Source organism: Rhododendron vialii, chromosome 11a, assembly GCF_030253575.1.
Source record: "Rhododendron vialii isolate Sample 1 chromosome 11a, ASM3025357v1".
Lineage (NCBI taxonomy): Eukaryota > Viridiplantae > Streptophyta > Magnoliopsida > Ericales > Ericaceae > Rhododendron > Rhododendron vialii.
The window spans coordinates 29,948,628-29,971,627 of record NC_080567.1 but is presented as its reverse complement, the minus strand read 5'-3'; the positions used below and the strand labels follow the sequence as shown (position 1 = coordinate 29,971,627).

Below are 23,000 nucleotides of genomic sequence, written 5' to 3'. Positions count from 1 at the left end.
GTCCTTGATGCTGTCTTTCTTTGGAATTGCAGATGATGATTTACGGGGCAATATTTGGTTGCTTGTCACCCATTCTTTCCATTTCAGCATTTTTAAGCTACAAGTCACCGTTTGTATATCCAAAAGATGAGGTCCATTTTAATCTCTGAATTGCTTTTGTCTCCCTTTTCAGAACAAAAAAGAAATGTCACTGATTTAGTTCGTTGTGTAAATTTGCAGAGGCAAAATGTTGATAGAGCCAAATTGGCACTGATGACTGATAAAATAGATGGTGCTAGTGAATCAGATGAAGGTAGCAGGCAATCTGACCACTTGCTGATGGTGGTTGCATATAAGAAATGGGAAAAGATTTTACGCGAGGTAGTTTACAGACCCCTTTAAGTAAACCAGATTGTAAAATGAAAATGATAGTTTTAAGGTTATGGGACTTATGGGCAAAAATACGGCAGATTTACTTCTGGATAGCTTTGTGTTAAGGGGATCTATGCAGGACAAAATTGGCAGGGATATGGAAAATTGAAATATGAACTCAATTATAGATATATGGAGGCTTGAGGAGCTTATGAGGGACACCTTGTAGATTGGAAAGACGTGTGCAGGCTAGCTAAAGGAGATGGAAGGAAGCTAGATGTTAGTGAGGCAATTTTGGAAAGATGGTCATAGAGATTCACTTTTGAGAGGCATAGTCTTTGGAGGAGTGTGGTGGAGTTTTATATGTGGTAGGCCTTTGGATGAGTATTATGAGTATCTGGTAGGATTTCTTCCATCTTCAGGGTGTGGAAAGGGTCGCATGATTTATTTTTGGCATGACTTAGATTTCAGTCAATAAGGAATCTCATGTGGTAGAGATCTTGGGCTGCTCAGTTGAGGAGGCCCTTCCATAATTGGGAGTTGGAATTTGTAGGGACTGGGGACTTCCTTGAAATGCTTCAACGTTGCCAGATTCAAGGAGAGGGAGAGCACATCTTGTCTTGGAGACTTGCGAGTAGTGGTCTGTACTTGTGCCGTCATTGCATTCTGAGTTACATTAAGAAGTCCATTCTGACCTGGATAGCTTCGACCATGAGGGTACCTTTTAGCAGATTGGTGTTGCGTACAGGCTAGTAGGGGAGGACACTAACCACCCTTTACTGCATTGTTCAGAGACGAATGAGGTGGGGAATCTTGTTATTTTCTCTTTAGTATTTGGGGTGATGCCTTGTACAGAGTGAAGCTACTGGGCTAGAGGGTTTCTGACGGGCAGATTTAGCGACTCTATATTTTGGTTTTTCTGGGAATGAGGGAATAGGAGATTTTTTGAGAATGACAACAGCTCTTATTATGCCTGGAAAACATATAGCTAATTTGTCCAAGGAATTCTTTCCTTTTGACTCTTGATTCTTGTGTTGAGCTTTTGGAGGAAATACATGTAATTGTGATATAATAATGGTATAGCGTTTGACATAAACATCACATGTACATGGTTTGTGCCATCTGTTTTTGGCACCTATCTTATACAATTTTTGCTGAAAGGCTACATTTCATACCTGCAGAATGGAGTTAAAGCAGCACAACGTTTTTGCAGTTCATATTTTCTGAGCAGTTCAGTTATGTACATGATAAGGTGGTGTTTCTTTCTCTGCACCTTATGTTGCCGATACTGTGTCTGATTTTAACTTTCCAATAAAATGGCATGCTAATTATGGAAGAAAATTTGTTTGCCCAGTAACTTTGGGTTCTAATTCTATTACTCACTCAGCATCGAGAAAATTCACGTTTCCTTCATTTTCAACAGATGGATATGCAGACAACAAACTAGGGGGTACAAGAAAATAATTCACTTTTGAATAGTTTCAGTTTTCTTCTAATGAGAGGTGCACATGCAACATAGCATGTCATCATTACCCATTGTTCTATTCATCATGATCCAGCTTATTTGGTTGTTCAGGCTAACAAGTATGAGTGTGATTTACTTGTGCTATATACTATATAGTATGCTGAACTCCAAGTTTTAGTTCCCACATACCTTGTTTCTGCCAGTTTTTCATGATGTGACTTAAAACACTGTCAATGAAAGATACTTACCAATATTGTACCAAAGACTACCTAACTGCATATGTCTGTGTTCTTCGAGCACTGTTATCGATTCTGATTTATTTTGCATTGTGTTAGAGACATGCGAATTCAGTTTGGAACTTTGCTGGCAGACATTGGGCTGATCAATCTCCCGAAGAATTATCAGGTTTTTTTTTTTTGTGCTCTGGCTTAACATTGCCACCTTAATAGCATTTATGAGTTTGGAATTCGTGAATATGTCCGTCTGTCACTTTACCTTTTCATTGAGTCACTACTGAATGTGTGGGGGCCTGAAAACTTCTTGACCCTTCTTCCCCTTTGTGCCGAACCGTGTGGGTGCTCGCCAAACTTGGAGAGGTTTCTGCCAATCCTGGTGAGGTTCTGCCGAACCTGGAGGGGTTTTTGCCGAGCCTGGAGAGGTTCTACCGAGCGTGGAGGGGTGTCTGCCGAACCTGGAGAGCTTCTACCGAGCCTGGAGGGGTGTCTGCTGAACCTGGAGAGATTCTACCGAGCCTGGAGGGTGTCTACCAAACCTGGAGGGGGGTGTTCCTCCGGGGAGAAGCTCCGACGAGCAAGTTAGTATGTGGAGGAAAGGAGAGTGTATTTGAACTTTCAAGTGAGAATATCAGGAGGAAGAAGACCCTCTTACCTGGAGGGGTAGTCCACTATTTATAGGCAAACCTTGGAGTGTTGAGCAAGTAGGTCGTGCCTTACACGCACGTTGTACTGTTCAGATGACATCATTTGTCAGAAGATTTGCTCTATCACACCTGTCCTCCACTTGTTCACAGAAGCTTCTAAACCGACTTTTGGATACTTGTTAGATCTTTAGGGAGCAGAATTCAGCCGAAAGTTACAATAACCGCCGAATGCCAGGGAAACGACCGCCGAACGTTAGGGAAACGACCTCCGAACGTTAGGGAAACGACTGCCGAACGTAGGGAAACGACCTCCAAACGTTAGGGAAACAACCTCTGAACGTTAGGGAAACGACCGCCGAACGTTAGGGAAACCTACCGAACCTGGCACTTCCTGTAGCTTCAGATGTGAATGGGTCCACAGAGTGGCGTGTCCATAGCAAATACTGAATTGGTCCGCGACCTCTGGACCTTCGGAACCCTGGATATTTCGGCCCCCTACAGAATGCTTATATGTGTGATAACCACATAGTGAGCAAAATAAATACTAAGATTGTTTTCCCACTGTGTGTGTGTCTGTGTGTAAAATAGGATATGAAAGCATCAAACTCCCTAGATCATATGATTCACGTAGCCAACACCAGTCAATTGAGGCACGAGCCTTAGTTTGTTCTATTTACCCTCAAACAAAGGCTTAATTTAGTTTGGTTTGGTTTGGTTTTAAAGTGCGAGTGTGCATAAATAGGTAAATATTTTCTGTTTGTGAGCATATTGCAAACAAGTATTCATGTATCTATTTGCTCAAGAAGAATAACCATACTTTGATCCAAGTTTTGTAATTTTTGGATCAAGTGAAATGTGGGATGATAATCTGCTTCAATGCATATCGAACGTTGAAATTCTTCAGAGGAACATGGAATTTATGGGTTACTAATTCATTTAAACTTCATTCTGTCAAGATATTGGATACTCATTCATGTACGTAGACAGAAAGGACAGAATGTGTTTGAATAGATTTTATACAATGGAAGCCATTTGAACAACTTACTATATGGTCGTCATTGGAAGAAAAACTAAAGACGACAGCTATCAATCATGGGATGTGAAGTACGACCATGTCCATTACAAGGAAATAATGACGATGGTGGCATACAATAACATCCATGGCAGAGAGAGCAAGCGAGTGAGCTAGAGAGATATGCTTTGCAAGGTGAAACAGCCATGGTTGTGAGATTGGTGGAATTGTGTAGAGATGAAGATACACATGAGAATGTAACTGAGAAACACCCAAACATTGCAATTCAATGGATATTTGCAAAATTAGTAGGGCCACCTATGCAAATCACGAAATCAAGCATATAATTTGGGTTGCTCGGGTGGAATTGTTAATCCCTTTACTCACAAAAACTGGGCTTTGGTTTGCTTCTTTCACTCAAAACCCGCCTGTGTCCGAAACCATCCCTTCCGGAAACGGGCTAGGTAAGGCAGGTACCAACTTGCAGGTATCTGGTTTATTTCAATCTCATCTCTGACTCCCTAGAAACTATGCAAGGAAGGTGCTAATGTAAAATGCTCAACAAAATTAGATAGATGAGTATGATGATATTACTCTAAATTCCAAAGCAACCCCACTGCTTTTTAACCATCTGATACTTTTGTTTTCTTTATCATCACACCATAGCAACCCAACGCCATGATTTTCATTGCCAACAGTTTAGTGGTATGTTTTATATGTTCCAGGATTTTATTCCTAGCCATGAAACTTTTGAGACAAATGTAATTTTCCGTATTAGGTCGGGGGCAAAAAGAGTGACAAACTCGAGAGTTGGCTTTCGGATATGTCACAGGCATTCAACATCTATTCACATCATTCTTCAATTGTGAAGGTACAGAAGTGTATTTTTCTGTTTAGTAACGAGTTGTGTTTGTTTGGATTGTTCAAGTTATTTATCGAATCTCGCATATTGTTCTAGTAAGTTGACATCATACTGGATCTTACTTATTCCAATTCAAAAAGCATATCCTGGATCTTACTGAAAGTGTATCTTTTACTTGCATAAGTTTTGATTAAGTTTAGGATGCCTCCTTTTCAGTAATATGCTTTCTCTTTTCTTCTTTGAAACTCCGAAATGTGCTGCATTATGTTGGCCTTGACATATTGTCACACACAAAGCATTTTCTTCAAGGGTAAATCCATGAAAGAAAGATGCTTCTTATCTAGTTCTGTCACACTTGTTTTGTCTAAGCTGGATGATTTTTTTTTTTTCAACACAAAGTTTGACATTTCTCACAATTTATAGGCATCTCGTGACACACAAGGTTTGAATTTGACCTCTTCCAGAGTCGTATCTCGCTCATGGTTCAGAAGATGCAATGTCTTTAGCTAAAGTGCCAATAAATTTTTCGAAAATGTTTTTTCTGCAGTGGTAGTACTAGCTTATTGCCTTTGTCCTTTATGGGTGGGCTATTTATCAGTAGACTGATGGCATAAAAATCTAGCGTATGTGAATTTGATTCTGGTAATTAACTACAAAATGGAAGTAACAATACCCATCTGTAAATTATATGTTGTGTTAGAAGTTAGAACCTTGCTGTCACAACTCAGAAGTATTGTAGTTGTTTTTCTACTTCAATGTTTATTCTTACCATGTAAAACTATTCTTTTAGATTTAGAACCATTTTAGAAATTTGAGGAAACCAAGTCAATAATCTATATACTTTAAAAGCTCATCATGACATCTGATGATGTTTGTCTTTAAGCACAAACATTTTTATGGAGTCAGATAGAAAACAGAAAAGGCTCCAAAATGCCCTACAATGCCTTTTGTTCTTGTTTGGTAGTTGTAGGTCGTAGGGGCTCAGGTATGACCATATGGGTATTGACTGTGGCAGCATATCCTGGTGTCGAACCCCCCTAAATGCATTGTCTTAGGATGGAAGGAAATGTAGCTTCGATACATGTACACGGATACATAATAATAACCAAAGTATACAATATATAATTGCATTACATAATCGTTTAACCAATTTTTTATTATTTAGTGATCTACTTGATACGTAATCGGATTCCGGGGGGAGAGGAACTTTATCTTTCTTTCTTTTGAGAATCTAGGAATTTTTCTCCTATCAAGTGGTTTTTTTTTTCAAACATATTTGAGAACTTAAGGAACCAAGTGTTCAATTCGCCTACTGGCCTACTGCAGTCCACATCTCATACCCCTGCCCTTATTGCTAGTGTAGAGAAACTCATCAAAAGGTTTTGTTTTTTTCCTTAAATCTCACAACATATGAACTCGCTGGATGTTTGATCTTTAAGATACTCTGCAGGCAATAATTTGTGCAGGTTTATATCCTAATGTAGCTGCTACTGAAGATGGCATTGTCAGAACAGCTCTTGGTATTCCTAACCAGTCTGCAGGTCCCACAACAAAGGGACGTCCTTCCTTGTATGATGGAAAAAGAGAAGTTCATATACATCCTTCCTCTATCAACAGCAACTTAAAAGTTCTTCAGTACCCTTTTATGGTCTATCTTGAAAAGGTGGGCACGCCTGTGGAATTGCTAAAGTTCATCTTTATGTGCAACTTTTCGTGTTTTCATCTTGAACCGTAACAGTGTTTTTGGACTTTAGTTTCCATATTAGCATGCTTATAAATTTATGTTGTAATTTGTCCGTTTTGTTTTGGGTAATTAATACATTTTGTAGTAGGTTATTCAAATGAGAGTTAATTTCTTCCCACCCCCTCTGTTCTGTGGTCGACATTGAAATTCGGTTAACTGTGCAACATAATGTTGTTTTTTGCTTTAACCAGACGGCAAAGAGTAGTGATTAATTGCCAGTTATACCTGATTCAGATATTCGATTTGGTCTATCTTTCTATTCCATGCTATAGGAGATGTTTCACAAGTTTGACTACTTTACCTGTATGTTTCGTCTTTTGTTAATTCATCTGGTTTAAAATGTCAATGTAATCCTGTTTTTTTTTTTTTTTTTTCAGGTTGAAACAAATAAGGTGTTTCTGCGGGATACTACCATAATCTCGCCTTACTCTATTCTGCTGTTTGGTGGATCCATGAGTATTCAACATCAGGTATCTTTCTTGTTGAATTCTAGTAGACTATTAGGTTGCTGCCTGTAACAGAGAACATTAATTCCTGGTTTTTTACCAGGATATATATAGGATTGAATTTTCTTGTGGAACAAATTGTTTCAGTTTTCTTAATCTCATCCGTTTTGGCTACTTACAATCTTGGCCAAGGGACACTGTCAAAATCTATTGTAGTAGTCTATGCAGATATTAATAAGCTCTCTTCTCCTTAGAAATTCACATAAACCAATTTTGATGGTGGGTTTTTTTGGTGAATCGTATCCACTGAGAACAACAAAGAACATTGTAAATTTGAAGTATATGTGCACAGACTTGTGGTAAGGAGTTTCTACCACATAGCACTACACTTTTGTTGATGGCCCATGGGTTCATTTTTCTCTCCTTCTAGCTAAGTAGTGGTTTACTAATTGTTTGTTTACCTATGGCAGTCTGGATTGGTCACCATAGATCGTTGGATACAATTGGCAGCACCTGCCCAAATTGCTGTGCTCTTCAAGGAACTCCGGTTAACTCTTCATTCTATTCTCAAGGATCTGATTAGAAAACCACAAGTAGGTTATGTTTTGTGGTTCACTAACTGTAACTTGTGAACTAGATATATTGCAATTGGATTCACCAGCTCCCACGCCACGGGCTATATCCACTTTTGTCTCTTCTAATCCATGCATGAACACTTCATTTTAGTTGTTGTGGAAGTGTCCGGAAAATCTCAGACACTATCACGCCTCAGACATACTAAACTATCTCGGACATGCCCACATGGTTGGGATTATTATTTACGTTAATAGATTTTGTGTCGGACATGTAAGGGACATGGCTTGAACACAATCGTGCCTCAGATATTAAGTGCCATATCTATATTTGTCTCTTGTAATACATCCATGGACACTTCATTTTAGTTGTTGTGGAAGTGCCCCGCAAGTCTTACATGTAATCTCGCCTCATATATACTGGGATATCATCAGACATTCTACATGGTTGAGATTACTTTTTGCAAGTATACAATTCTGAACTAGTTTGTGTCACTTCTGATTTGAGTGGTAGACACGTTTTCAGAGACTATCTGTTCCGAAATGTATGTCCGACACTGGTATGTGACCTCTAAAGAGGTGTTTGTGCTTCATACCCCATGTGTATGTATATCCGAAATGTATGTCCAACACTGGTATGTGACCTCTAAAGAGGGGTTTGTGCTTCATATCCATGTGTATGTATATCCAATGGCGGACGCAGGATTTGTGTCTAGCAGGGGCCCTAATCACATGTATTCTCATATTGATAATAAAAAATATATTTTATAATATGTATTGCTACTCACAAGGTCCGAAGAAAAGATGATGTTATGTGTATGTACTATATGCACAGCCACAATTTAATTTTGTACATGCAACCTAAAAATATTGAAAACTTGAAATTTTGGGGATTTTTACCCCACGCATGTAGAAATTTTAAGAAAATTTTTTCACTCAAAGGACTTGCAGGGGCTAATTCCATAAATTTTTGCGTAATTAACCTAAAAATTAGTATAATATGTGTGATAATTTGGAGTTGTGCAGGGGCCCGGGTCCCCCCTTCAAGGGGACCCTTGCACCCCCTCGGGACCACGGACCACCCCTGTGTATATCATCCTTTAACAGCATTTTGCCTCCAGATTCCACTAAAAATTATTTAGGTTTTAATCCCGGAAACTGTCATGGTATTCACTTTATACATGACAATGGCATTGTCTCTCATATATTAGTTGGATTCTCTATCATTTACCTGGTGATACTGGCCTTCAACTGAAATATTTTCTGTTCCTTTCAGATGGGAACTGTTGCTGATAATGAAGTCGTGAGATCTATAATACATTTGCTACTTGAAGAAGACAAATCTCCAAAGTGATGTTTCTATATCACCGCCGTACATAACCATGAATTTACCTTCTGATTATGGCTTGAATAAAACAATAACAAGCAATTCCATCTGGGTTCATGAAGACTTCGTAACATTCGCTAACAAGCAAGCTGTGGGGTTCAAGCAGATCTATTTCACCTATGGTGAGGTTCCTCTCCTCTCCGCTCCTGAGTCCTGAGTCCTGAGTCTCCTCTCCTTTTTTGTTGCTTGTCATGTGTATCAACTCGTCACAAAACATAAAATTCGAGAACATTAACGGGAGGCATATCAAACCAAAAACTTTAGTTTTTAAATAGGAGTTTAACGTTGGCGTTTACAAACTTTAGTTTTTCCTTGGTCAGTTGAAATACGTGCAAAATTTTGATTATTTGGTGGGTGGCGAGATTCAAACATAGGATCTATTACATGCTCGTTGTGATATAATGTGAAGAATATGTTCTGCTAGTTAAAGAGCGTCTTTATTATTTATGTCATCAGCAGAGTGACCACTAGTTAAAGAACATGCTCTCACGTCGGTTTTTTTGTTTATTTTTCCTCAAGCTTTCCTGCTCCTCCATTTGACATGTATTCATTCTTTGCAGATGTGTTTTGTCATACCCGCAGATAAGAAAACATGGACTGTACTTTGAGGAGTCTGCTCAAAGTAGTCAACTTTATTGAGTCCACCAAATCCAAGGTATCTCCTTCTCGTGCAGCTAAAGCAGTAAAGCTGTTGTATGTAACAATATAGCTACAATTTATCGGTAGGAGGATGAAATCTACGATCTCATTTCTGTTTAAACTAACAGTATGCTACATGATAATCTGTGGGCTCAAGAGAACATGCCGAATTTTGGTTTTACACCATACGAAAACTCAGCAATACTTTACCCCTTTTGGTGTTTTGTCCTATCAAAGACTAATTAGCAAATTCATTTCGGCGTGAACTTACAAATTTATCATGCTGGACATGTTATGTTGATAAGTTTATTGGGATCACTGATACAGCACGAAAGATCTCTCACTCACAACATATGTGAAGTTAAACTTCTTTTAGCCAAGAATAGAAGGCAGTTTATGCAAATACAGCGGACTAGCCATTGGTGGTAAACGAGCACATTTTCCTTGAAAAAAGAAAAAGGCGGCGGCTAGGTAAAGAAACGGTAGCAAGAACCCGATCATGGAAGAAAGAAAACTAGCTAATGTGTGTCTCTAAGCCGTTTTAGCTGGCCTCTCAGAGTGATAAAACGATAAATTGTTATTGTCCGTGGTTGAAAGAGTCATTAGGTAGTCCTTAGCAACATGTGTCTACGGCACGCGCTACTCCGGCGAATAAGAAATCAAAGAGTCATTTGGTAGTCCTTGGCAACGTGTGGCTACGGCACGTGCTACTCCGGTGAATAAGAAATCGGAATCATACTAATCTGGTCATTTCCAGCCAAAATATGACCACCTCTCTAGAAGATCTCTCCGACGCCATTCTTTTCAGGTTAAAAAAATGATTTCTTGTGATTTCTCCCATCAACTCAGCATTTTAGTCCATTTATCCTCGCACTCCCGTGAAAGAGAGCGTCAAGACAGTGTTTGGGGGCTCACTCATGTTCGATACCGGAAGATCTTGGAGTGGCAAAAACCTTAGTCACATAATGCGTGTGCATGAGCGCAAGCAAAAGCTTGAAAATATCTTCCTAACACACATTAAACTTATAAAATTTATGAAAGTGAGGATTGCGAGGATTGAAAGTGAAAATAAAGAATTAGATTGGAAGTGAAAGCAAAAAATTAGGGATAAAACCAGAATTTAATATACGAGGGGGTCATAACATGAATAACTCTTACTAATTAAAAAAACATGAACTCTTTATTATGGTGTCTAAATAGAACTGCAATTTTGTGAACATTACTCTCCTTATTGATTGAAATAATGTGGATTCCATCACAAAGTGATGTCATACTTTTCTGTTACCATGTAATATACTTTTTGGTAAACATGACATTATTTCAACTAATAAGAAAGAAGGTAATATTGACCCAACAAAACTCAACCTTGTCATATTTTGCATACAAAACAGTAGAGGGTCAATATGTAAAGGTGTAAAAGTAACCTAAAAAAAAGGAAATGACAATTATGGGGTCTAACTCTTAAGTCTCGTACTCTACGTGAATGTGTAGTGTTAGGAGGTGGGTATGCTATGAGCAAAAACACAGCAACGGATAGCTGCGCGCAATTTCACCGTCTGGATTTTAAAAAAACTTTTTCAGGAAAACTCTTCCGTTGAAAAGTGTTTTCAAAATCCGAATTATTAATTGTCCAGACGAATGACATGATGGGTCACAGCTACGTGCTACAGTATTTGCTCACAGCAGCCTCCTGCTCGGATCCGGCTTGGGAGCACCACCATGTGCTGCACAAGCAAGTAATAGGAGTAATAATTTGTCCTCCCTATAATCCCGCGTAACACGGTACAACCTGTGGTTGCCGAGCCACTGAATAATTTTTCAACAATCACATCTCTCTCTCTCCCTCTTCTTCAAGACTTCAACAATCACAGATCTCTCTCTCTATCTGGATTCAACGACAACAACAATCATGGCTCGGAGAAACCCCTCTCTCTCCTCCTCTTCCCTCTTCCTCTCCCTCTCCCTCCTCTCCCTCCTCTCTCTCCTCACCCACCACCTCTCTCTCTCCTCCCCCCTCCCCCACTCCCACTTCGAAGGCTTCGACGACCACGCCGTCGACGAAGACGACGACGAACAACCATACACCCACCTCCCTCTCTCCACCCCCTCTCTCTCCCTCTCCACCGATCCAAACCCTAACTCCGACCCCGACTCCTCCCAGCCGTCCGATGATCCTCCGCCCCACAAACCCTCGACCACCGCCTTCGAGTACTGGGACGAAGACGAGTTCGAAGGCCTCCCCGTCCCACAACCGCCCCCGGAAACCCCCACAATTACCGAAAATGCCACCGCGGCCGACTCCGGTTCGGACCTGGAAACGGAGACTAAATCGACGTACGCGAGTATCGCGCGGCGGTACGCGATTGAGGTCGCGTGCGGCGCGTTCTTGATCGCGTTCACGATCAATTACTTTACGGGGAAGAGAGAGAACGAGAACATTGCCCTAGCTTGGGTGACGAGATTCGCGGTGAGAGACTCGATTTTCGACAAGAATTTCAGTCTTGTTGGGGTTGGAAAGGACGAGGACTCGCCCTTGTTGTTGAAAGAAGGGCAGAACGTGTTCAAATTCTATGCTAGTGGGAGGAGGTTTTGCCAAGGGTTGTTGGCAACGTTGGAGTTAAAAAGCCGGCACGATTTGATATCGAGGTTGTTTGATGTTGTTGTGGGGGGTAAGGATGAGATCAAGATTGAGGTTTATATGAATGATGATGCTATGGACCAGGTGGTTTTTGCGCTGGCGAGGAGGAGGGAGGCGAAGGCGATGCAGAAGGAGGTTAGGGATGTCCAGAGATTCGGGGGTTCGGTGGGTTCGATGCCACCGGGTAGGAAGTGGGTCGCGGAGGATCTGGTGGTGATTTCGGAGTTGAAGGAGGTGGCAGCTGATTTGATCACGGAGGCTGCAGTTGAGCAGGTATTGATTGATGGATCTGTTTTTAGTTGATCTTTTGAATAACTTGTTGTGTGTTTGATAACGCTTTTCTTGTTTACGGTTTGGGTTTTTTAGTTGCTTGCATTTACAGGTTGCAGAGTACTATAAGAAGGGGTTTGTAGAATACAAAGTAGTGTCGAAAATGAGTTGGGTTTGTAGGAGTTTGATTATATGGTGGAGATGTTCATATCGAGTCGAATGTGGGTAAATTAATGTTTTGAAAATGGGACAAAAGCAAGTTTTCTTGTTTTTATTTTCGATGATGAGAAACAAATTGTCATTGTGGAAGAAGGAAATATATGGTCGAAAAAGATGGAGAAGAAGAAGAGGGAAATGGAGGTTGAAGGATTGACTCAACTGAGTGTCCTACAAGAATAGAAAATTAGAAACATTGTGATTCAGGACACTTCCAACTAGGCTGAAGTTCTTTTCTTCTCACAATGTTGAGATTCAGGATCTCAGTTCCTATTTCATTTGAATTGGAACAGCCTTAGAATGTTAATGGAATTATGCTTTTCAATTGTTGTAGTTGTTCTAATGGTTATAAGAGGTTATATTTAAGTTCTGGGCTTGGCAAAGTGTTAAATTTAGTGTTGGTCTCTTGGTAATAAGTAGCTGTTGTGGAATAATTATGAAACAGGGAAATTCTGAAATTCAGGCTATTGTCCCCGAAGTTAGGTGGCAAAACGCATCACATTAGAACCATATATGTAGTAATTGCCTTGAATGTATTTACTTCTGAGCTCCAAGGAATGTTGGGAATCAGTCTATGATGAATGCCTTGTATGGTTGTTGAGCTAAATATTGGAGATATGAACATCTTTGCATATACTTGAAGATCAGCGTTATGATGATTCTGGAACAAAAAGACAGAATAAGATATCTGAAGTCGCTTATATTTGTGACTAGCCACCTAACTAATGCAACAAGGGTCAATTGCAAGGGTTGGGATGACCTAGGCTTCAGCAGCTCAGCCTCGGGCAAACCTGTTCTTGGCTCAGTAGTTCCCGTCCGTGTCGTTATTATACATTGGCTGCCCCAAATGTATTTGCTGTGGTGTATGAGATTCTATTGGTCTCTTAAGAAAATTGTTTCTTTGAATAGGTTACGCAATAATGCTTTCCTTATGTCGCATGTTTCACACGTGTTTTTCTGCAGGTCTTTGGCGACAAAGCTTTTGAGAAATATGGGAAGGGTTTTATCTCAATGCATTTTTCTGATCAACACGTGGGCACGCACAAGAAGATGCTGGTGTTCAAGTTTTCCCTCCCTGATGCGAATCACATGGCTGAGATGACCCGTTTGGTTGCTCTTGTACCCTACTATATTGATCTTATAGGCCGATACAAGCTCAGCCCACAGGTGGGTGCGGGTCAGATTTTATTCAAACTTCTTTCAGTACATCTGGTATGTTCAGTATATCCTTTTAATTTTATAATGTGCTGTTTGTACAACAGGCTCGCTCCAAGACTGAAGCAGCGCGACAGAAGGCTGCCCAAGAGGCATACAAGGAACTTCAAAATGCCAGGCAAGAAGTAATGCAAAAAAAGAAGGTTGAACGCAGAAGGGGGGTCGAGGAAGCTGAAGCAAAGCTCAGTGCAGAGGCGATTCGTAAGAAAGAGGCTAAAGAACGTGCTCGCCAGATGAAGAAGGCAATGCCAAAAGTGAAGATGACACGTGCTGGCTAGATTGTGTCTTAGATTTGCAGATGGGTTCTCATTTCCTTGCCAGATATAGGTAGATTCTGTAAGTTCATGGCTGTGTACACTGTACCCCATTGTAGTTGGTTTGCAACATTACGGCACCATTGTGGTTTTTGAACGATAGAGCAAGCGTTTTTTGGTTATATCTAGAGACGGTCTTCTCATGCGTAATGCTCAGGAATCAACAATGGCACCATGTTGAATGTCTAAAAAGTTGGAAACGCGAGCAGTTACTCCATCTGTTAAATTGATCAGTTGAAACTCTTATGGTGTGATCACAGCAGTCGAAGTTGTGTTTTCTGAAAAAAGCAACTATAACGAAGGTATTACCAAAAAAAAAACTGAGCGGCGCTCTGTAACTTCTCTCTAGAGATTTCTAGCTTCCCCCCTCAACTTTTCCGGTGAGTTCCAAAAATACTTCTGTCGGTGTTATTTTATGTTTAGGGACAGCGGTTTAAGAGCTTCTCTCCCACCTTGAACTAGAGAATGCACGCCCCCCCTTGTCCTTCATAGATTTTCATTGGTTCTCTCCATTTTTATACTTTGTCTTGGTGATTAGATGTTAGAATAGATCATTTGGCTTTGGTTTTTGTTTTAATTGTTAGAAGTCGAAATTTTATTGAAATCGTACTGTGACCATGAGCTGATGTCAACTGCACGACATCCCTTCCATTCATGCGATACTTCTGAGAACCTAAAAAAAGCCAGTGTTGAATGCCTACCCAAATAGAATCACAGAACTATTGTCGGTGAAAATTATGATTCAGTCTGCAGAGGATAAGCAAAAGATAGTATCCACGCACGGCTATTTTCCACAAGTAAACAGCTTACAACATATCCTTCCTTTCCATGCTGTATCCCTATTTCGATTTTTGACATGCGACAGCACCACAAGTGAAAAGTAATACATATGCAGTTGGGTTTCTTGCTTCACTTCACTCGAAAAGAATCTGGTGCCCGTCTAATTTGGTGTCACTTATTATTCTACTCTTATCCAAGGCCCTTCGAGCTCAGCCTCTCATTCCATTCAGCAGAAACGCAGAGGCTTATATGACCACAATGCAATGTTCTTTGTGATTATTCCTCTTGCAGGTACAAAATAGCATTGAATAAGATTCAAGTAACCAGCCCGAAACTTGTAGGATTCATCTTGGAGCTGTTCGCGAGATTCTTGCTAGGACGTTACGAAACCTTTTCTTGAAGAACAGTGTAAGAGCTGGTCCCACAAGGGGCCAAGTTGTTACGAGGGCAATGTAGGCTAGAAGCCAAATTGAGTTCCGGCTCTGTCGGGAAAGTTGATCCATATATCTTCTTTTAGGTATAATTATGTCGTTGACATCTTGTCCTGGGTGCTGGGGAGATTCATCCGTCAAATGTGTTCTTTCTCCCATCACGCAATCACTCCCCTGTGTTTCTGAAATTACATCTTTGTTCTTGTCGCTCTGAATCATGGGCTCAGTGTTTTCCTCTTCTATGTTTGTTTGCTCATCGGACACTGCAGCCACCATTCCATCTTCCGTGATATTAAGGTATGGGCCTTGGTCGATTGAAGATTCCGGAGGACTGATCAAGTGGAAACTTTGCATCTGTAAGACAAAAAACAAGTCCTATAAGTACCAGGAAATCGGCCAACAGCAATGGTCCTTTCGATCATGATACGAAACATAAATTAGACAGTCAGAGGTCCCTATGTACCTAAGGAAATCTAAGATAACTAGTCAGATCTTAACAACGATCTGTTATTTCTTCTTCCCTGAAACTGATCGGCACCTATGAAATCTAAAAGAGAGAATCTCCGGTCAAGCAACATCAAGTTTCATGACATATGTGGTATTCTGACAAATATTCCAATGGGGGCTCGTTTGTGCATTGAACACCTTGCATATACAGGCAAGTACGTCAGAAGATATGTAGCTCTAATTCCTAAGATATACAAAACTTTGCTTTTCCTTTACCATTTGTGCGAAACCTGTTTATTCCTTTCTTTTATTTCAGAAGTTGTCCAATGTCTAATGGTGAATGCATGTGTACCTGGGGCTCCTTTTTTCTGCAAATTAATGAACTTGAGTGTAGAACGCTGAAGAATTCGTGAACGGCTCCTACCCACCTGCAAGGAAGAGAGAAAGAAAACAAGGCATTGCTTATCCAAAAAAGAAAAAAGAAAACAAGGCATTACACGGCCAACTCGACATCAAATAAACAAGTAATGCAAAGATATTGGTTGATAAATATACATGGATGCTTGAGAAGTTGAGTTGAGAACTCTGAACTGACCTTCTTTCGTATGTACGTGCAGATTGAGCATACTATGCAGCTCTCAGATACATTTAAGAATAGATCTAGTGTCACAAAAATCGCCCAGTTTAGGGTTCTCTTTCCTGTCATGCACTACATGGGAGGAAATTTTACTTTTAAAAATTCCTAAAGTGGCTCAATGGGTTTAAAAGTTGTTTAACATCTCGATAACCAAGCTTAGGCAAAATGATGAGGCTGGAACAGGCACCTATCAACATAACTTCCCAAGTGCATGAAGGGTCATTCATCACCCGTAAGAACAAAAACAACAAAGGCAATCTAGAAGTGAAACAAAAATTACCATAAACTCTTCGCAGTTATCCCTTGATAGTATGCCAGGTGTCCTCCATGCCGAGTGGTAGCCAGAACAATGTTTTTATTTGCCCTATAGATGGGATAGTACCAGTCAGCTGCTCATAAAATACTGAACATTGAACGTAACCTCACAGTGCTGCAACGTTTAAGTTATCTACCAAAACTGAGACAGGTCATAAGTCAATGGCCATTCTGATCTGGTTTCAAGTGTTTAACCTGATCTATTTTGCTTGATCATACCTAACTGACAGCCTTCTACCGGCAGGAGTCAATTATCATCTGCTTTGTTTTGAATTTCTTGTTTGTTCCCTTCAGCTATTGGCTATTCATGTTACTATTCACTAGCAAACCACTCAAAATTAACGAGAAATTTCCCCTCCCTTTTACAAACTAAAAATGGAGTAGTATTTTTATTTAGTTCATCTGATAACTGGCATGAGTAAGTGGAAAAACCTCGGGTTCAAATCACACTTCGAAAGCAATATACACAAAAAGTGATTTCACTGATGCCCAAGCTCCCAACTACCAGATACAGACGATCTACTTCAGTCAAGCACCACATTCCACAACCTCATTTGTTTTACATACTCGGGAGGCTGAGTTGGAGGTCTATCAAGTCTTTCAGTGAATACAGGTTCTTACAATGTCCTCTGGACCCAGTAACAACCTTTTCGTGCTTTCCATACAGAACAATTGAAGCGGACAATAAGGAATGCTCAACATACATGCGGATGAGTTGGTGAACAGGACAATCAAAGGAAGAATTCTAAGTAAATGAGAACTTTGTGCGCCATCAATACGATCATATGCTATAATACAACGCATAATACCCCTTACGCCTAATTCCATCTCTCCTCTGTGTGTAATCAAAAAATGAATCTCCTCCAATAACTAGCATTTTGCAGAGAGAAAAATGTTTATAAGTACAAACTCAAGATTTCCACACCTGCATTCATCCCAAGGAATGGCTTCCCTCGTACAGACTGGATCATCCAAAGAACTTATGCAAAGAAGTGGCACCATTACATTTCCTACAAAAGTACTACTACTGGAATGCCTGTAGTATGCATCCACCGTCTTCAAAACAAGAAAATAGCGTCAGTAAATAATTGAAGTATCTGACAATAAGTCAAAAAGGCTAGTACCTCAAATTTTCCAAGGACTCGAGTCGCATAATTGTCGAAATCCCGAACAGAGCGTGACTGTTTAACACAACAAACATTATCCAGAAGTTTATGTTAGTAAAAAGAAAGAAAGAAAGACTGAGTATTAGCCACAGGTTTTTTTTTTTATTTTTTTTTATTATCAGCCAACAGTTTATCTTACACTTTTAAACTCGTACAAAATACATGGCCTTATTGCATGACTTTATTTTACACTTAATGCGTGAAATTTCAAAAACATGAAGCTATCAAGTATAACCCAAATTTGTTCATGACATGCCTGCACTATCCTTGGAAAAGACCCAACAAGAACTTTGTAACCTTTTACTTTTAGTTTCTTCTGTAAGTATACTTAAAGTAAACTTCCAACTGCCCAAACAGTTGGGACAGGATTCGGACTGCTAAAAGCAGTTCAACGCTAATTTATTCGTCCATTACAGTTGCCTGAAATTTGTTTCTCATTTACTTGTGATTAATTTTGTCAAAAAAGATGAGGGTACAACGAGAGGTTGAGAAGAGAACTAAGGTGACCTTTAAAATGCCTTCCCAATCTGCAAGACGGGATAAGACAAGCCGGTGCCTACAAAGAGTTTCAAATTTGGTCATGTAAGAACACTCTGTGGGGGAGGGAGAGAGAGAGAGAGAGAGAGAGAGAGAGAGAGAGCTGTTGAAGCAATTCAACAATTTGACCAATGAAAGTTGGTGTAGAACTGAGCATAAGGTGATGCAGACATACAACTGAGCATAACCTTTTAGGCCAAATGTTAGAGCTTTGTTATAGAACTTCTGAACAGCCCTTCGGTTAATAAACCTGTCACATATCTGCAAGAACAAAAAGAAGAAGATAGAAAATGAATCGCAGAATAGCCCAACAAATGGTTAGCAGGATACAGTCTTAACACTAATGGCTGCGAATAAATAGAATAGAGGAAGTTGGCAAAAGAACAAACGTCATTGATGCAAATATATATTCTTGTGTAGAATCACAAACAGTCACATGATGTAGTAAGAGTACCGACCAGAAGGTCCCAAGGAGAACAGATAGCTGCAGCACCAGCAATCGGGCAATTAATTCCGTCCTCGCCCAGATATTTTACCTGAAAGGATTATTTCCAATTGTTAAATTATCATGGTACAATAAGGGAAAAAAACACTACTTGCACATCGAGTTGACTGTTCGATAAAACATTTGTTTATAGAATTAAAAGAAATTTCCAACAAATAATTGCACCACATATATAAAAGTCTAGTACCAGAACATTTGCACCAATGCTAGTTCCAACAACAAAAAGTGGAGCTTCTGGGAATCGATGATGGAGATGGTCGATGACTTTGCGTATATCTTCCGTCCAGCCGGCATTGTAAAAGCAATCCGACTGCGAATATTATAACAGCCAAAGACCTTGTAATACATGACAAGCTTCTTGTGAATTTGTGATATCTAAGGTCCGCGTCATGTTCCAGTTTTCATCAGTAAATGAATCAGCATCCTGCTCGTGCCATTATAAGATGGAGATGCAGGGTTCAAATCTCAATTGGATGCAAGTGAGGAACATGTCTACGTGTTATAGTTATTCATTTGAGGGGGTAAAAACAAATAAATTATTAAAACAGTGGCTGGATAAAAGAAGTCCGCATGAAACATAGTCTGCAGCCCCAACTTAGGAACCAACTCATCTTGGAACATGTATAGACAAATACTTGCATTAGCAAGACAGGTTATAAGAAATTGCACACAAAAAATATATATAACTAGCAAGTAGCAACAAAGTGGTGGCATGACCTATGCACCCAATGTTCGAACAGGTGGAGAGAAACACCTACAGAGCATAAAAAAACGTGCTTCTCCTCCACCGTATTTATTATTCTTCCATTTATACTTCAATACCGGATGTCTTGCATCTTTAATTTATGTGACGTAGTAGTTAACCTCACGTACATTGCAAAGACCTTGTTGTACACGGGATTGTTTGGTACAAAAGTAGAAGAGGTGCACACAAATGACATATTATTAGCTCACTTGCTAGGTGATTTCTTGCGATTATTATTTCCTTGGCTAACTCTATCAGTGAGTTCTTGTAAGTGTTACTTCATAAGAGATGAACCATGTAAACCATGGTGTGGTGCATCACGACCAGTTGACGGTTGAATCCTAATGAAAAGGGGGTAGAAGGTTCTCTAAGAGGTAAAACTGGAAAATCTTTTTATTCGATAATATTCAGAGTTAGATGCATGTTACATGTCAATCTCTGTTCCTTCGTCGCACATTGGTTTTTGGTAGGTTAACATGAAACGTGAATCCAACTTTTCTCTTCCCTCTCCTTTTCTTCTCTTTCCCTTCTTTGCTCTTATGCACATCTAAACCCCAAAAGCTCTTCTAATTGTTAGCCATAAAAATGTTATAATAAGCAGCCTTAAAATATTACAACACCCAAGGAGATAAGTAGGCTTTAATTCTTTATCGGCTAAAGAAGACAAATATGTAAGCGTAACCAAAGAGAAAATAAGGTTGTTCAATCCACATTCATTGCAGGCATTGGCAGCAACAAGAAGTTTGTGCAAAAGGAAAAGAGTTAGTAAGCTTGTCAATCTTAAATAGTAGCAATATGGTTAATACCTAAGGAATGTAAGCTAACAAAACCGTTCTCCAGAAAAATCTCCTTACCCATTATACATTTTTAAATAACTCAAAAGAATAAAATCCATAATCTCATCAAGAGCATACTTACAGTAATTGATATTCCCCCTAGCCCCCGATGGTTGCTGACGACAACATTCCAACCACATTTTGCCATCTTGAAAGCACAATGCTTTACATACTGCGACACATTTTGCACTTTGACCAGAAGTAAAGATAGCAAAACGAGGAATGCAAAACTTAAAAGTAGATAAAAAGCTTACAGCATCGGCAGAATCACTTGTCAAGCCAGGAATCACTACTACAATGGGGGTTTTATCATCTTCTGCAATAGTATCTTTCAATTGGAGGGAAGCCTCTGGAACTGGAAAAATTAAACCAAAAATTAGAGAGAATATAACCTATGACAAATGATGCATTAGGAGCTCATAGCTCATATTACCTATCAGTGACTGCTCTAAATGGACTACCTAGGAAATAAGATTCTTCTCATAGCACTTCAAAGTTCAAACAATTGTCAACTCAACTTTCTCTAGGATTTTATTAAAGATCTACATGACATGTTACTAGTTACACTTCCATCTTTGCAAACGTTTCTTCTATTTTCATTGCCCTGTTGGCACTGCTGCTTTCATTTGGTCTTCATCAACTGTTATAGCATCCAACTCAAAACCAATCGGTAAGAAGTGGAGAGATTGCCCAAGCTCATATCATATACTACCTTTTGAGGTTATAATTAATCAATGTGGAACAAGCTCTTACACTCCCCTGCACGTGCGCCCCTGACCCACATGTGAAGAGGTCAATGTTTTTATTCAGTTTTTGCAATGCATTTTGGATTTGTTACAAGGTACAACTATTTTCCAATTTATATCTACAGGTATCTTATCCACAAAATTAAAAAGAAGATACACGATTGACGATACGTATCCCATTCTGACCAACTCAGCTCTATCAGAGTGAACTTAGATCATTGCACAACAAAAAAGCAGAAAAGCTAGTTTACCATTGGAACTCATCAGCCAATCCAAAGCAATTGTTCCACCATCAGACAGACGAAATAGCTGTCTGCACACAGCAACGCACCACATTATACACGGGGGTTTTGTATCCGATGCTTAGTCAATATAGTTACTGTCTGTATTAAACATGACATAATACGTGAAACATACAGTATCATAGGGGTGTGGTATTACACATCTTATCAAAATTGGCCGATGGGATTACACATTCTAGGATAGTACGATTATATATCCTTCACCATAACTCCCGTAATAAAAAATGCTAGCTAGATGCAGGTTTGATTGTAGCCCAAGGAAGTAAAACAAACCATCACCTTCTGTAGTGGAAGGCAGGACGCCAATCAAATAAGCTCAAAAATGCTGTCTGAATATGAGGACTAGAAAGCCATGGAGTTGTCAAATACCTGCAACAAATATCCTATGAAACCCAGTGAGAGAACACAAGCATTTCTACTCACATCAATCACAGAATCTATAACAATATCCTATTTTTGCCAAGCGGCCTTTGGTCGAATGGCATTAGGGGTGCACTTAGGTGCTAGGGCCTAGGAGTAAGGAAGTCAGGCCTTCAACTCCTCTAAGGTGCTAATCTAACAATACTAACTTGCGCCGAGCGAGTGAAAAACACAATGTCATATTTTCCTAAAGTTGACTTTTTTTCACAGATATAGCGTTCATTGCCATCTGGGTCATCATGGGAAGTTTCCTATTATGTCTAATTCTGTTCTAACAAACAAACAAAACATCACTTTTGGAACATGAAAGAAACAAAAAGTTGGGGAAAAAAAGGAATAAAGGGAAATGAAACCTCTTCAAAATCGAGATCTGAATTGTCATAGTTTTACCTTCCATGGAGAATTCGACACTGGGAAACAACTTCTTGGTAGACATCGGAGCAAGAATTGAAGGTCAAACACACCGGCTGACCTCTGAACCCGGTGAAAAGGTCTTGAATGATATGAATCTCTAGGAAATTGTAGAGGAAAACCAAACAAATGAACAGGAACCCATAAAAGTAGTGGGAAATGGGTATGAGAGACGCTGCTGTGAGCAGAATCTGGTATGGCGATTGGCAACTCTCGACAGAGCTCGAGCAGTCCATGGGGATGAACAGGTACTGGTGAAGTGTCCAATATGTAGTATTTATATAGTACCAAACCCAAGGATTGGCCGGTCGTCAAAGTCTCAAATTTAATCTTGAGATGAGTTCACCTACTCTCTAAAAAGATTCTTTCCACGGCGGCGAAAACGGTGTAACGGTGTATTTTTCATCTGGATCGTTGTGGGTCTGATCGTGTGTAATATTATAAACTAAACGGTGGGTTTCACTACGCGGTTGTGGGTCTTAGTCTTACCGTGTGCAATGTGATAAACTTATAATACAAAACGGTTAACTCATAGAGCTCATTTAGTAGTATGTTCACGAAAAAAAATTAGTTTGATTGGATATCGATAAATCTTTCAAAAGTTGAATTTTAATTTATAAAATGGTCGGTCTGGCTGATTCTGTCAAGTTAAACTGTCCATGACCTTTCATTTTTATTAACCGAAATACAAATTTTGAAACATATACGGAT

General features: G+C 39.7%; 3 protein-coding genes across 6 annotated transcripts in view; 2 read left to right on the top strand and 1 right to left on the bottom strand.

Moving 5' to 3' along the window:
- LOC131306421 (DExH-box ATP-dependent RNA helicase DExH7, chloroplastic) overlaps nt 1-9,624 on the top strand; it is a 29,344-nt gene extending 19,720 nt beyond the window's left edge. For 2 of the 4 annotated variants that reach the window (XM_058332646.1, XM_058332648.1), the window contains 10 exons: nt 33-131; nt 220-360; nt 1,533-1,603; nt 2,152-2,221; nt 4,487-4,579; nt 6,021-6,233; nt 6,692-6,784; nt 7,231-7,353; nt 8,609-8,841; nt 9,280-9,624. In XM_058332646.1, coding sequence (XP_058188629.1) covers nt 33-131; nt 220-360; nt 1,533-1,603; nt 2,152-2,221; nt 4,487-4,579; nt 6,021-6,233; nt 6,692-6,784; nt 7,231-7,353; nt 8,609-8,686 — 981 coding nt within the window. In that variant the 3' untranslated portion in view covers nt 8,687-8,841; nt 9,280-9,624. Of the gene's footprint in view, nt 1-32; nt 132-199; nt 361-904; nt 1,037-1,532; nt 1,604-2,151; nt 2,222-4,486; nt 4,580-6,020; nt 6,234-6,691; nt 6,785-7,230; nt 7,354-8,608; nt 8,842-9,279 lie in introns of those variants that run through there. The other 2 variants (XM_058332647.1, XM_058332649.1) reach the window with 2 other exon arrangements.
- Nucleotides 9,625-9,810: 186 nt separating this feature from the next.
- LOC131306424 (uncharacterized protein At5g49945) lies at nt 9,811-14,203 on the top strand. Its single transcript, XM_058332651.1, has 3 exons — nt 9,811-12,269; nt 13,446-13,649; nt 13,745-14,203. The coding sequence occupies exons 1-3, from the start codon at nt 11,268-11,270 to the stop codon at nt 13,973-13,975; spliced, it is 1,437 nt and encodes a 478-aa protein (XP_058188634.1). The 5' UTR covers nt 9,811-11,267; the 3' UTR covers nt 13,976-14,203.
- A 495-nt stretch (nt 14,204-14,698) lies between these two features.
- On the bottom strand, nt 14,699-22,597 carry LOC131306422 (embryogenesis-associated protein EMB8). Its single transcript, XM_058332650.1, has 14 exons — nt 22,269-22,597; nt 21,738-21,827; nt 21,408-21,469; nt 20,665-20,765; nt 20,493-20,582; nt 19,017-19,139; nt 18,783-18,860; nt 18,500-18,585; nt 18,295-18,343; nt 17,746-17,802; nt 17,547-17,677; nt 16,587-16,670; nt 16,022-16,097; nt 14,699-15,576 (listed from the first exon to the last, which is right to left on the bottom strand). Exons 1-14 carry the CDS (start codon nt 22,523-22,525, stop codon nt 15,136-15,138), a joined length of 1,725 nt encoding a protein of 574 aa, XP_058188633.1. The 5' UTR covers nt 22,526-22,597; the 3' UTR covers nt 14,699-15,135.
- Nucleotides 22,598-23,000: the final 403 nt, after the last annotated feature.

Bases quoted from the DNA above. Each gene is read 5' to 3' on its own strand.
- LOC131306422 (XM_058332650.1), bottom strand. From the start codon at position 22,525: ATGGACTGCTCGAGCTCTGTCGAGAGTTGCCAATCGCCATACCAGATT. The intron at 21,828-22,268 runs GTAAAACTATGA...TATTTGTTGCAG, and splicing joins TGTCGAATTCTCCATGGAAG to GTATTTGACAACTCCATGGC. The intron at 21,470-21,737 runs GTGATGGTTTGT...TGCTGTGTGCAG, and splicing joins CCTGCCTTCCACTACAGAAG to ACAGCTATTTCGTCTGTCTG.
- LOC131306424 (XM_058332651.1), top strand. From the start codon at position 11,268: ATGGCTCGGAGAAACCCCTCTCTCTCCTCCTCTTCCCTCTTCCTCTCC. The intron at 12,270-13,445 runs GTATTGATTGAT...GTTTTTCTGCAG, and splicing joins CGGAGGCTGCAGTTGAGCAG to GTCTTTGGCGACAAAGCTTT. The intron at 13,650-13,744 runs GTGGGTGCGGGT...TTTGTACAACAG, and splicing joins GATACAAGCTCAGCCCACAG to GCTCGCTCCAAGACTGAAGC.